At 35.7% G+C, this 12,528-nt stretch overlaps 1 protein-coding gene and 1 pseudogene across 1 annotated transcript; one reads left to right on the forward strand and one right to left on the reverse strand.

The window, feature by feature from the left end:
- Positions 1 to 4,210: 4,210 nt before the first annotated feature.
- Positions 4,211 to 6,194, reverse strand: LOC120144008 (E3 ubiquitin-protein ligase RMA3-like). The gene is made up of 2 exons (XM_039158184.1): positions 6,179 to 6,194; positions 4,211 to 5,066 (listed from the first exon to the last, which is right to left on the reverse strand). The coding sequence occupies exon 2, from the start codon at positions 5,063 to 5,065 to the stop codon at positions 4,289 to 4,291; it is 777 nt and encodes a 258-aa protein (XP_039014115.1). The 5' UTR covers position 5,066; positions 6,179 to 6,194; the 3' UTR covers positions 4,211 to 4,288.
- A 1,341-nt stretch (positions 6,195 to 7,535) lies between these two features.
- On the forward strand, positions 7,536 to 11,796 carry LOC120144009 (annotated as a pseudogene).
- The last annotated feature ends 732 nt before the right edge of the window (positions 11,797 to 12,528 follow it).

Consider the following 12,528-nt stretch of genomic DNA (forward strand, 5'->3'; position numbering starts at 1 on the left):
ATTTTTTATTATATCTCATTTAATACTTACTTTATTTTGTTAAATTTGTTAGACTTTTTTTTAATGTATTTCAGTTAATTTTGTTTATTACCATTTAATATCAGTTATTGTAATTTGGTTATCATTTAATTCTTATTGTAAATTTGTTGTATTTAAATACCAAATTGTTATTAGTTTGATAAAATTTAATGATTGTGTTCGTTTTTTTAATCTTCATCAGCGATTATCGAATGACATTAACTTGAAGAAAATGCAAATTAAAGTACAAGAATTATTATTTGATAAACAAATACATCATTTCCTCATCACTTGTTACTTGATGACAACAGAAGTGGACATGTTTTTTCTAGTGTGTCCTGGGTTTCTACAATGGCCACATCTTGTGTCTTGTCTAGATCTTTCTCGAATATCCATATCGTAATGAATTCGATTAGATTTTGGACGACCACACTCCCTCAATAAACTCGGATTTGGTACAATCGGAATCCAATCTTGAACCTCATCAGGGTCTTTGTCATTACCTATGGGGGGAAACTCAAATTCGTATACCTTAAAAACTTCATATATTAGGTATACGGGATACACAAAATGGTTATAGTCTTGACGTGTATGCGAGCAAATTGCTATCACATGAGAGCATGAATACTTCAAAGCTTTAAAAAACCTGCAGTCGCACGTTCTGTCCCATAGATTTACTCTTAACGACACAACTTCAATCCCTTGAAGAGGTCGCGACAACTCTGTGACACGAAACATTTCATGCCTTCTAGAGAAGCTTGTTACAGACATTCCATTTGATGCATCAATTTTTTTCTGTAGATTTGCAACTAATCTAGGGTGATAGACATGACCGCCTTGCATCCAAGTTTAAGCTTGTCCCCCAAGCTTCACAAAAAGCGCCCCAAACGAAAATATGTAGTTTTTACCAAAGGCGCTACAGGTAAGTGACGTGCACCCTTTAAGGTTGAATTGATTGCCTCAGCCAAGTTGGTCATCATGTGTCTATATCGATATCCACCATTATATGTGTTCGTCCACAATTCTTTATCGATGAGGCTGATGTAATCGTATCCTTTCTCGTTCTTTACCCGTAAATCTTGAAGCATTGATTCAAACGTTCGAGGAAGTAGTTCGTAACATGATCAAAAAATGTATAACTTACTAACTTGCTTTCTTTGCAAAATTAAAACGATTGAAAGAAAACAAACTACATCAGTTTCACTTACCCATGCGCACAATTAATTGACGCTCATCATTCTTCTTGTACCTTCCATGATAGTTCGCAGCAATGTGTCGGAGACAATACCTATGTTGGACAAAGGGTGGTTGCCACATTGGACCCAAAGACTCCATTTCTGCTTTGATCATAGCTCCGCGATCTGAAATGACACAGATGTTTTCCCTCGTGATAACATGTGCACGTAAATTTCGGAGGAAAAAAACCAAAAAATATGTATCTTCTCCTTCGACAAGAGCAAAAGCAACTGGAAGAATGTTGCGATTACCATCTTGGATAACTGCCAATAATAAAACTTGATTGTATTTTCCATACGAGAAAGTCCCGTCGATCTGGATCACAGGCTTGCAGTATTTGACAACATTAACGCACTGTGGGTAACTCCAAAAAACCCGGTAGAATTGACTTCGATCGCGAAGAACTCGATCATTATGGTATACATAGGAGCTTTCGAAGTCCACAATTGTCCCAAGATTCAACGTCCGCACCAGCCTAAACCAACCTGGAAGTTCGTTGTAAGATGCATCCCATTCGCCATGAAGTTTGACAATGGCATTTTGTTTTCCCAACCAAGCTTTTTTATAGGAGACAGTGTATCCATACTGCGATTGTATAGCTGAAATCAACACAACTATAGCTATATGAGAGCTTGCTTTTACCATGGGTATGATGGCTTAGCATATCATTTCAGAGTCCAAGTTGGGATGATCTTGGTTGACCCCTCCAGCACAACATGTGTGAGGACCGTTGTATACTGTTAGTTCTCATATGTTATTTTTCCTATTCATTTTCGATACGCGAACCATCCAATTGCATCCATTTTCGCGTCGGGCACAATAGCATACATATTTTTCGGTCGTCGATCGATTGACTCTGGACTGAACAGAATTACGGATATTGTAATTTTTTTATAGCCATCACCGCTTCTTCTTTACTTGAAAACTCCATGCCTAAATATAACTCACTATTATTTATTGATGAGTAATATCCATAGTCACCAAGATGAGACATATCCGCAAATTCAGGCCCATACATTGCACCATAATCAGTTTCATACATGTGTGCAGAAGGGTCAGTTTGTGCCACATTTCCTGGAATTTCATCATCATCGGAGTTGAATTGCGGTGATTCTGGGTGAATGAATAGTCCAGTCTCAGCACCATCCGAACCAGGCTCACGAAGCGGTTCTTCTGGTGGAGATGATGGTTCCTCCATGCTCTCCACATTTAGGTCGAAGAACCTACTACTTGCACGCCTTCCCCTTGAACTGGAAGGAATATCGACATTGACGTCGAAAAAACTCGCAGTAGAATGCCTCCCCCTAGAGCTTGAAGTCATCGTGTCAAATGGAAACTGTATAGATGGTTGCGTCGATGGCATCTCCATATGGTCAAACAAATTTGGAGATGAATGTCTTCCCCTCGAACTGGACACGGTGTTGCCATACGTATTGTTCGTGGACCAACCTCGGTACATATCGTAAGGAGTTGCGGATGAATGTCTCCTCATTATAGCATTAAAATCATTACACATTACTGTAGTCGGGCTGTCAACTTGATCAACTTGTTCAGTTAGCCCATAGTGGGAGCTTAATGATTGATCCCGAACAGCACGCACTTGAACAAAATGTGCATACATCTCAATAGCAGTGTCTGAATAATTACTTTGAGCTTCAACCATCATTTGAACATCATTATTATTCGAAAGTTCGAACGCTGTATAAGTTAATGACAACAATGATGTTGGAAATCTGTACTGCAACGACGACATTCTTCTACTACTTCCAACATGAATCTTCCTTGAAATCTTCGTTATCAGCTCCTCAAGAGTTATGTTTCTCTTGAATGATATTTTAACACGCTCATTTGATACGAAAACAACGCCGATTTTATCTTCTCGAATTTCACCATCATAATAAACAATAGCTGAAAGTCGCGCCATTCTTTGAGTTTAAAAGTGCGGCAATATTATATCTGCAAAAAAAACTGAAACAAACCTGATTAAATAAATTATATATGAACGAAAATATAACACAATAAATTTTTTACACATCAACGTAAATAATTTAAATAATATAATTTTATATTATTACTTGTACTGCAAAACTATTTTGACTTATGCTCCTGTTTTTCAAAAAATAATTGAAAATAATTAGTATAATATTTTTTTAAATAATCATAATAAACAATAAATATAATAAAAATATATATAACAAAATTTATAACGAAAAACCGCACGAACTTTTAAATCAAATATGAGAAAATTATCAGAATTATTACTCGTTGACGGAATTGTTGTATTAATTTATAAGTTGAGAGGAGTGATGTGAGAAACTTAACCAGGAGTAAAGGTATTTATAACCATATAAGGCGCGGTACCTGTACCGCGCTATATGTAATTATTCAGATAAAAGGTATAGCTCGGACCAGAGTCCGTGCTAAATATAATTCGTACCAAGGTATAGCGCTGAGCAGGGGCGGCGCTATACTCCTACGTGGTGTATAGCACAGAACAGGGGGCGCGCTATAGCCACGTGTAAGCCATGTCAGCGTATAGCGCGGTACAGGGGGCACACTATACCCCACGTGACGCCAAATCAGCATATAACGCGGGGCAGGAAGCGCGCTTTACTGCTACGGGTGTCAGATCGGAAAATATAATCTGATCGGTGTTAGATCGGTAAATATACCTGTCACCGATGATTTTTCGGGAAAAACGCCTTAAAAGTTAGATACTAAATATATTTTCACTATTTTTAGAATTCAAGTTTTCATTATATTAACCAAACATGATATCTAATTTTCAAACAACTGAAAGTGAAAGTAAAATCAGAGAATATTTTTCTAAAAAGCAAACGAATCCATAGAGTTTCACGTGACATTCGAAATATACAAATTCTTCTAAACACATTAATCCTTGAAAATGATATAGCTTGTATATTTATAAAAATGTAAAGCGAGTTCCCTTACAACCATTTCAACAATTAACATGTGTTTAGTCTGTTCATTGACTCATCTTTCTACAACTATACAAATACCAAAGTCAATGCTTTCAAAACAAAAGAAGACAGAGAATGATACAACAAAAAAGAAAGATGGATACTCTACTAAGAGATTTGTCCACCTGCATTTCCTGCCTTCTCATCCTGAGATTGTTATTCCCGAAAAATGGGTGCCAAGATTGGTAAGGATAAGTAAACATACTGGTGTTTGAGCTCCCGGATACCCGAGCATAGACCATTTCGCCCAACATCCCGAACATAGGATTGAAGAAATTTGCCATTGCTATACCACCAAGGCTAGATGATGCCAATGTTTCATAGCCTCCATGAGGGTGAGGGAAGTATTGCTGGTGATGAAATGATCGAGACTGAGAATGTAAAAGGTTTCCATCGTGTCGCTGCCTTGGATGAGATGATGTGGTTATAGGGTTCGATCCAAATGGAGGTGGCCTTTGGGGAATGGCCAAATCTGAGTGACGGTTCTTGGATGGAGAGTTCAAAGATGTACCGCGACCATAGAGAGGAACCAATGAGCCGGAAGACATGTTTGCTTTGCACACAGGGCAGTTCCGCTCTGGCTGTTCTGCATCAAGAGAAGAAGTCCGGACATGAAGCCACTTGTAAATGCAGGGCCAGCAGTACAAGTGACCGCAGAGGGTGACCACCGGATCTTGTGCAGAGTCAAAGCAAATGTTGCAATCAAAGCCACTGGTATCCTTGTGTAGGTCACTTGTAGGCGCCGATACTGGATTCCATTTGAACTTGAGCGAATTATCTCCAGACCCAGAATGCCCTTCTTGCCCAAAGGAGTTCGGATCCGTGGCCATGCTTCAATATGCAAACAGTTTTAGATGAAAGTGAAAAAGGCTGATTATATCACTTCCATATATGAAATACAAAGAAAATTGTTTTTACTAGATTGCAAAAGTAACTCTCAAATGCACAATACTCGACAGAAAAAGTGTCTATAATCAAAGTATAACAAGGAGCTCTTAAACGACCGGCAAAATGGGAAAATGTAGAGTTCTAAAGAATGTGATCATAGTCAACTGGATAAAAGAACACTATCCTATCAGAAAGGCTTGAAATTGATGCATTTGTCCAAAAACTATTTTGATTTTCAACCAACCAAACATCCTTAAGTCTCCATTGAAAAGTGAGAAGAGTAAATACTAGAAAAACATATCCAAGCTAAGTGCCATGAAATTAGAAGAATAATTTACCAAATTACACAACATGGTTTTAGTATATGATTGGCAGTATTCTATGCATGATTTGTCAAAGAATCGGGTCAATACATGAATATTTCTTTTAAATTCCAGAAGACCACATACATACATACACGCATACATACACGTATAGATTGATTGATAGATAGAGAGAGAGCATATACAACCAAAACAAGAACCTATTTAAACTATGCAATAAGATTTGCTTTTATACAATATACAGGCTCAACAAGATTCATGATGAGGCTCCAACCTATGATCACCAAAGCACTATAAATCAAATAACAATCTTTCAAGAGAAAACCTTTAAAAATAAGAAATTCTTGAAGAAAGTTTAAAAATGTTCGTTTTGAAAAGCCAATTTTATTGAGTTAATAACTAGGAACCTAATTTAACAGCCATCAATATTTCATAGCTATTTCGACCAAAACAAATTATTTTTCTATCATCTTTCATTTCCTCTTCCTCTTTCAAGGAAAAAATTATTCTATAATATTCAATAAATTCAAGAATCAGGAATCCAAACTGGAAAAAAAAAACCCTCCGTTATCATTATGCACATCAACCAACCTAATACACCAGAAGACGAACCAATGTCGTAGGATAGAAAGTTTTTCGCCCAAAACACCCAAAAATGAAATACATGTGCACCGAAAAAGCTCGAAAAGAAAAAGAGAGAGAACTTGAGACAGAGATGGAGATAAAACTTACACCAGTAGGAGGAAGCTGAAAGAGACCAACAGGAAAATTGGGTTTTAATAAAAAAAACCTGGATTTCAATTGGCAAGAGACGCAGAGGAAAAGAGATTCATAACTTTATAGAGGCAAATTAAATAGAAGTTAGGCGTACGGTTGTTTGCATATTAATTTTCATTAAATTACTCCGTGGGTGAAACACAAAGGCATAATACCAAAACAAAACCCTCCATTTTTCCACTTTTACAATTATATTCTTTTTACAATTTAAACCATAACGTTTCAACTTTTTTTTCAAATAAATCATTTTTGATGGTGAACTAAAGGACGATATTTTTACTTATGTGGCATGATAACATTAAATATATATTTGGAAAAATATTAAATATTGGAGGTCTTTTTGTTATTATGAGTTTTTGAGTCTTATATATTTTTGGTCTCCTTTAAATAAAATAAATAAAAACCACTATTTAATTATTGAACACAATTTATATACATTTTTTTTCAATTGCATCCATTAACATTATCATGTCATATCAATAAAACTATTTGATCGTTAGTTGATCATTAATAAGGGCTTATTTAAATTAATTGCAATGTTATGATTTAAATTACCAAAAACAAATATATAAGGGGCAAATTGAAAAATACAAAATGTTAAGGGTCTTTTACCATTATGAAAAAAAAATATAATAAACGTGTTTTTTTTTGGATTTTACTTTTTATTATTAGGGTAAATTACATCTTAATCACTATCAATTTTGACACTAAACTTCACAATACTTTAATTTTAAATAATGAAATTTAGTTTGTATTTCAATTTGGGAATGGAGCCGATAAATCAGTACTGACATGATGTCGTGGTCATTTATTCTCTATTTTTTTTTATGAAAAATTACAGGAGATACAAAACTGAGGAATCTCATTACTAAATCCACAAATGAATAAATGAAATGTTTGGGGATCGATTTGTAATGTCGATCTTTGAGTATTCAGATCATTGGCCTCCCGATTAATAAAACTATGCCCTTACTTAATTATACGCTGTTTCCTAGGGTAAGAAAACCAGCATCATAATTTCATTCCTTTTACTTTATATATGTGTAAATGGAATCTTTAATTCCTTGATATCTATGCAATCATCTAGATGATTTCTCTTCCATTCATTTAACGCCTTTGTTTCACACACGAGTCTATGGTTTTCCAAGTACTTGCTTATCCGTGAATACTCATTTTTTTCTCACTTCCATCCCATCTGATGATTAGTTTCCAACCAAAGCATCAGTCGCAATTCAATTTCTCAATTCTCCTTCCTTCCGATTCTTTCTTTATAATTTGCTTTAATTGCTTAAGATTTCGCCTCAAAATTTGATTGCATTTCCCCCTTGTTTTGATCAAAACCCTAAATCCGTTACATCTCTACTTTGTTTTTAAAATCAAAATCAAAATCAAAACCCTAGTGTCGCTGGAGCTTACTTCGAGAACATTCGGAGGGAGTCGCCGTGTTTATCCGACGAAATGCAGGTCGTTGGTTGATTTAGCGGCGTTTCAGTTATGCTCGACGAATGGGATTTATATAGGGATGAGTTGTAGTCGTCAACGGGACGTTTTTGAACGGTGTGATGGGAACTAGAAGCGAGTTTTGAGTTTTTTGCAATCAGTGGAGCAATCCTCAGACACGTTCCAAACCTCTGCAGGCAATGTAACTATTTCTTTATATATATATAGTTCTTTTTTTATCATTTTATTTGCTTTTAGAATTATTAAATTTGTGAACTTTGATATTTGTCTGTTAACTTTAGAAACGGTTCAGATTTCAGAATTTAGTTCTGATTTAGATTCTGTTTGGATTCGTATGGTTTGGTTTTGCTGGTGTAGTTGGATATAAAAGTAAATGGAGTAATTATGATTTAATTGGTGACGGAATTGGTTTAAATTAGTTTTTGAAGCAACAGAAGTAATAAAAGCAACTATAAAATTAATACTCAAATTACACTTCGGTTGAAATTATGATGAGCTCCACGTTCTTTCATGGTGGATTATTCAGCATTTAGTTTGGTTTCATTTTTGCCTGGTTTTAGCGTGGTGGTTTGGTAGTTCCTTTATCATTTGTTTCTTTTTTCATGTTTATAGCATATTTAGAGCTTTTATGTTTTGTCTTTACCTCTTATAGATCCTATATTGCCTATATTGCCGTGAAAAGACTTGTGGTTACTCAACACTTATTATCAGTTTGGTTTACTAGATGCAGGTAACAACCGGAAGGTATCACACATTGCTAATTAGGAACTCATCAGTGTACTCTTGTGGTTCCTGTCTGTGTGGTGTCCTCGGACATGGTCCTGAAACAACACAATGTGTAGCGTTTAGGAGGATTAACTTCCCTTCTGCAGCTAATGTGATTCAGGTGTCCGCTTCTCAGAATCACGCTGCATTTGTTTTGCAGTCTGGAGAAGTTTGTTACTTACCTTATTTCAGTTTGCTATGTTTTTTAGTTGGCCAATAGCATACTCAGGGAGCATGACATTTGCAAACCATATAGTTCCTTATCCTTTTCATAGCAGCTGATGTCAATTTTTTGTAATTGCATACGGATGTTGTTGTTTAGTGTGGTTTTGAAGTTAGTCCACCCACTTATGAAAACGACAAACATTACTTGACTGAATGCTGATAACATCACTATGTTGTGAATATGTCATAAAGTCAGATATTCGTAAGTCGTAATCACTATATCTCTTATTTCTTAAACAGGGGCAAATTTTCAGTCTATTAACTGATGGATGGATCAATTCCTAATATCTTGATACAACTAAATTTGATTATAAGTTTATTATAATTTGGACCATAGCAAACATTTTCTTGGTAATTTAGATAGAAAGGTTTGTAATGGTTGCGGCCTTAATATGGTCTTCATATATTAAATTCTGGGCAGAAGCAAGCTGAACCTAACCTAGAAAGCAGAATGTATAAATTTATGACTCTGATTTGGTTATATTTAGCTCTTTTAGAGTATGAATAGCCATCTGTGAGCATGAATTGATGGCTGATTAGTCGAGCAGGCCTTTTGTTGTACTTAGTTTTCTCTGGTGAAAAGCTTGAAATTGGCAGACTTGAGTCTAACTCTAAAGCTTTGTTGAATGAGCTCAGATGATTTTTAATCTGGCTTGGCATGATGAAACAAAGCTCATGTTACTTGATTGTTATACAGAACTATAACCTATTTTCTCATATGAGAGATGCCTCAACTAAGAATGGTTTAACTGATCCTTGCTTTTCAACTCCAACGTTTTGGCTAATTTTATATGTTTTTCTTCCACTTTTGTTTTTGTGGTTACGGATTTGTGAATGTTTGCTTATTTTTCCAACATCTAAGCATGTATGTGATTGGTTTCTCACGTGGTTTCCATATTCATAGTGGCACCAATAACTTATGATGCAGGTTTTTACATGTGGAGACAATTCATCCTTTTGTTGTGGGCACAGAGATACAAGCTGCCCCATCTTTAGACCAAGGCTTGTTGAACCAATGAAAGGAATTCCTTGTAAACAGGTATATTGTATATTGTCTTCATTATATGGTGTAAGTGTGTAACGTGTAAGATTAGTTTTGCTTGAGCATTTTAGCAGCTTGTACCATAGGTTCTGCAATGAGTAGATCTTAAACTTCTATGTTTATATTAGTACTTATTGGTTGTATATTTTGTTGTTTTTATCATTGATGCTCTGTCATCTTTGTTACCTTCCCCTATTCATTTGAGGAGAGAGTAAAATTTTCACTATGATGGCCTTCTGTTTTTGCACCAGCTAGGTTTGGTTATCAAGGTAACTGTTGTGCTCCATAAGCTGATGATTGCCATGAACCCTATCAAGTATGATGGTTAAGCTTACATATAGTTCAGAAGATGTCAGTAATGTTGTTTATGTTTGTTGGTGATAAAGGTTTAAGCCATCAAAAACCATGCTGTTTGTGATAGACTAAGTCTTCATTTAATGTTTAATGTCAGGGAAGAGAGAATTTTTGCAATAAAGAAAAAATTTAGTATAATTCGATGAGTTGATTTTAAAGTTAGACCGTTATTATTGTCATGGCAAGAATTTAATAAGAACTTGCTGCATCTTCTTTTCCCATGGTTTCAGGTAGCTGCTGGACTGAATTTTACTGTGTTTCTTACAAGACAAGGGCATGTTTATACATGTGGAACTAACACATATGGGTAGTTGGGTCATGGTGACAATCAAGACCGATCAACCCCCAAAATGGTTGAACTGCCTGAGAGAGTTGGTTCTGTAGTTCAGATTGCTGCTGGCCCAAGCTATGTTTTAGCTGTAACTGACAATGGAGTAGTCTACTCTTTTGGTTCTGGTTCTAACATTTTCCTTGGCCATTGGGAGCAGCAAAATGAATTCCACCCACGTGCTATCCAGACATTTAAGAGAAAGGGTATTCATGTTCTTCTTGTCTCTGCTGGTGATGAGCATGTTGTGGCAGTTGATTCAAGTGGATATGAGGCATTTTAGTTGAACTTTGTAGTTGTTTATTATGTTTTTTTATGGTTTTACAGTTTTCTTTGCTTGTTGTAGGTGTATACCTGGAGAAAAGGTTTCTGTGGTGAATTGGGCCATGGAGATGAAATCGATAAGACTTTTCCAGAACACTTGATCAGCCTTAAGAGTCGGCTTGCTGTTCAGGTTAGCCTTATCCACTATTATAACGTATCTTATGGAGTAATATGTTTGAGTGAATCAGAATATACTATTTAACTGTACTTGTGCAGAAGACCTATATCAAACTTGAGAACTCTGTAGTCTGTTCTCCATTCTGTCTATGTGCTGATAATATTTAATTCTGAGTACATAGCAAAGCTTGCTTACAGTCCTATAAGCATATTTAAGCCAACATGGATGCTTGTAGTCTCTAGCCTTCACATGCATACATCTCTATTCATTACTATATTTGTCACTAGAAGAATCCATTTGATTTACCAACAGCCATGGTGTCATTTGGTAGTGTTGGACTCTTAATTTAGGTGATCACATTCAATTCCTATAACTTCAATTAGCCCGGGGGGGGAGAAAAAGAAGAAGAATCCTCTTGATCTTCTTTAAGCAACATACATGCTTTGCTTGCATGATTGAATGATGATTGTAACAATTTGATGTAGGTTTGTGCAAGAAAGAGGAAAACATTTGTTGTTGTTGATGGTTGTTCTGTCTATGGCTTTGGGTGGAAGGGATTTGGTGGCAGCCTAGTTTTTCCAGGCCTATGTGACAAAGTTACGAGACCTAGAATCCTTGTTTGCTTGAGAGTTCACCGTGTTTCACAGGTTAGCACAGGTCTGTACCACACTGTGGTGGTAACTCACCAGGGGAGGATGTTTGGATTTTGGGATAATGAGAGAGCACAGCTTGGTCATGACACATTGAGAAACACTGTTTGTAGAATTATATGAATTTCATCTTCTATTTTATAAAGTTGAATACGTAGGCCATGATAGTTGTTTCAACCTGCTTCTATCATTCTTGTTAAGTTTACGTATTCGAGTTCATAAGATTGCTTTGATCTTTACTACCCATTTCTTATCTTTCATTTTGCAAATCATCATAACCTCGGTTATGAATTCAAGATTTGCAGTCCATGGAATTGTGAATTTTCCATGCATTGCATGTAGCCTGCCTTGACGTGTATTCTCCGTCACCATAGCTAGAGAGATAATGTCACCTAAGCTTACAGCTATTTTGCTACAGAATAAACTATACATTGAACAAATTTATGAATTGATGAAAGCTTAGATCATGTGATACAGGTCTTGCCACTGTATGATTTTGAAGTTTCAGTCGCAATTTACTACTTGCTAGTCAAATCCTCATGTCTAACAGGTAAAGTGATAGGTATTGTTTGGCATACAACTTATCTGCCGCAATATTTGAAGTTATATCAAATGAAAACTTGAAACCTGGAATCCCAATTTCCCCAGAATCATACTCTGCAAAAGCTTTTAATGGATAAGTTCAATGGGTGAACTTTTCATATGAAATCAAAATGTCCACAGTGTATGCCCGACCCATAAATATGATATGATAGCATGTGATTTTATCCAAATATACAAAAAAAAAAAATCTTTTATTATTTTTTAAAAAAAAATAATAGAAGAATTATACTCGGAACACTAACTCAAGTCTGGAAAACCAGGTTTAATATAAAGTTCCACATCTGGGGGACGGAGGGTTGGTTTGGTATTTATGTAGGTCTATCTGTTAGCCACCCTTTCCATATTAGTAACATTTCCTGCAAAAATATAAAAACAAAAACCATCAGCTGGATTGATAAAGACTAGATCTTGCTAGGTGTGGCACTACCATTTTCC

The sequence above is a fragment of the Hibiscus syriacus genome, unplaced genomic scaffold (genome assembly GCF_006381635.1).
Source record: "Hibiscus syriacus cultivar Baekdansim isolate YM2019G1 unplaced genomic scaffold, ASM638163v2 tig00110865_pilon, whole genome shotgun sequence".
Classification (NCBI taxonomy): domain Eukaryota; kingdom Viridiplantae; phylum Streptophyta; class Magnoliopsida; order Malvales; family Malvaceae; genus Hibiscus; species Hibiscus syriacus.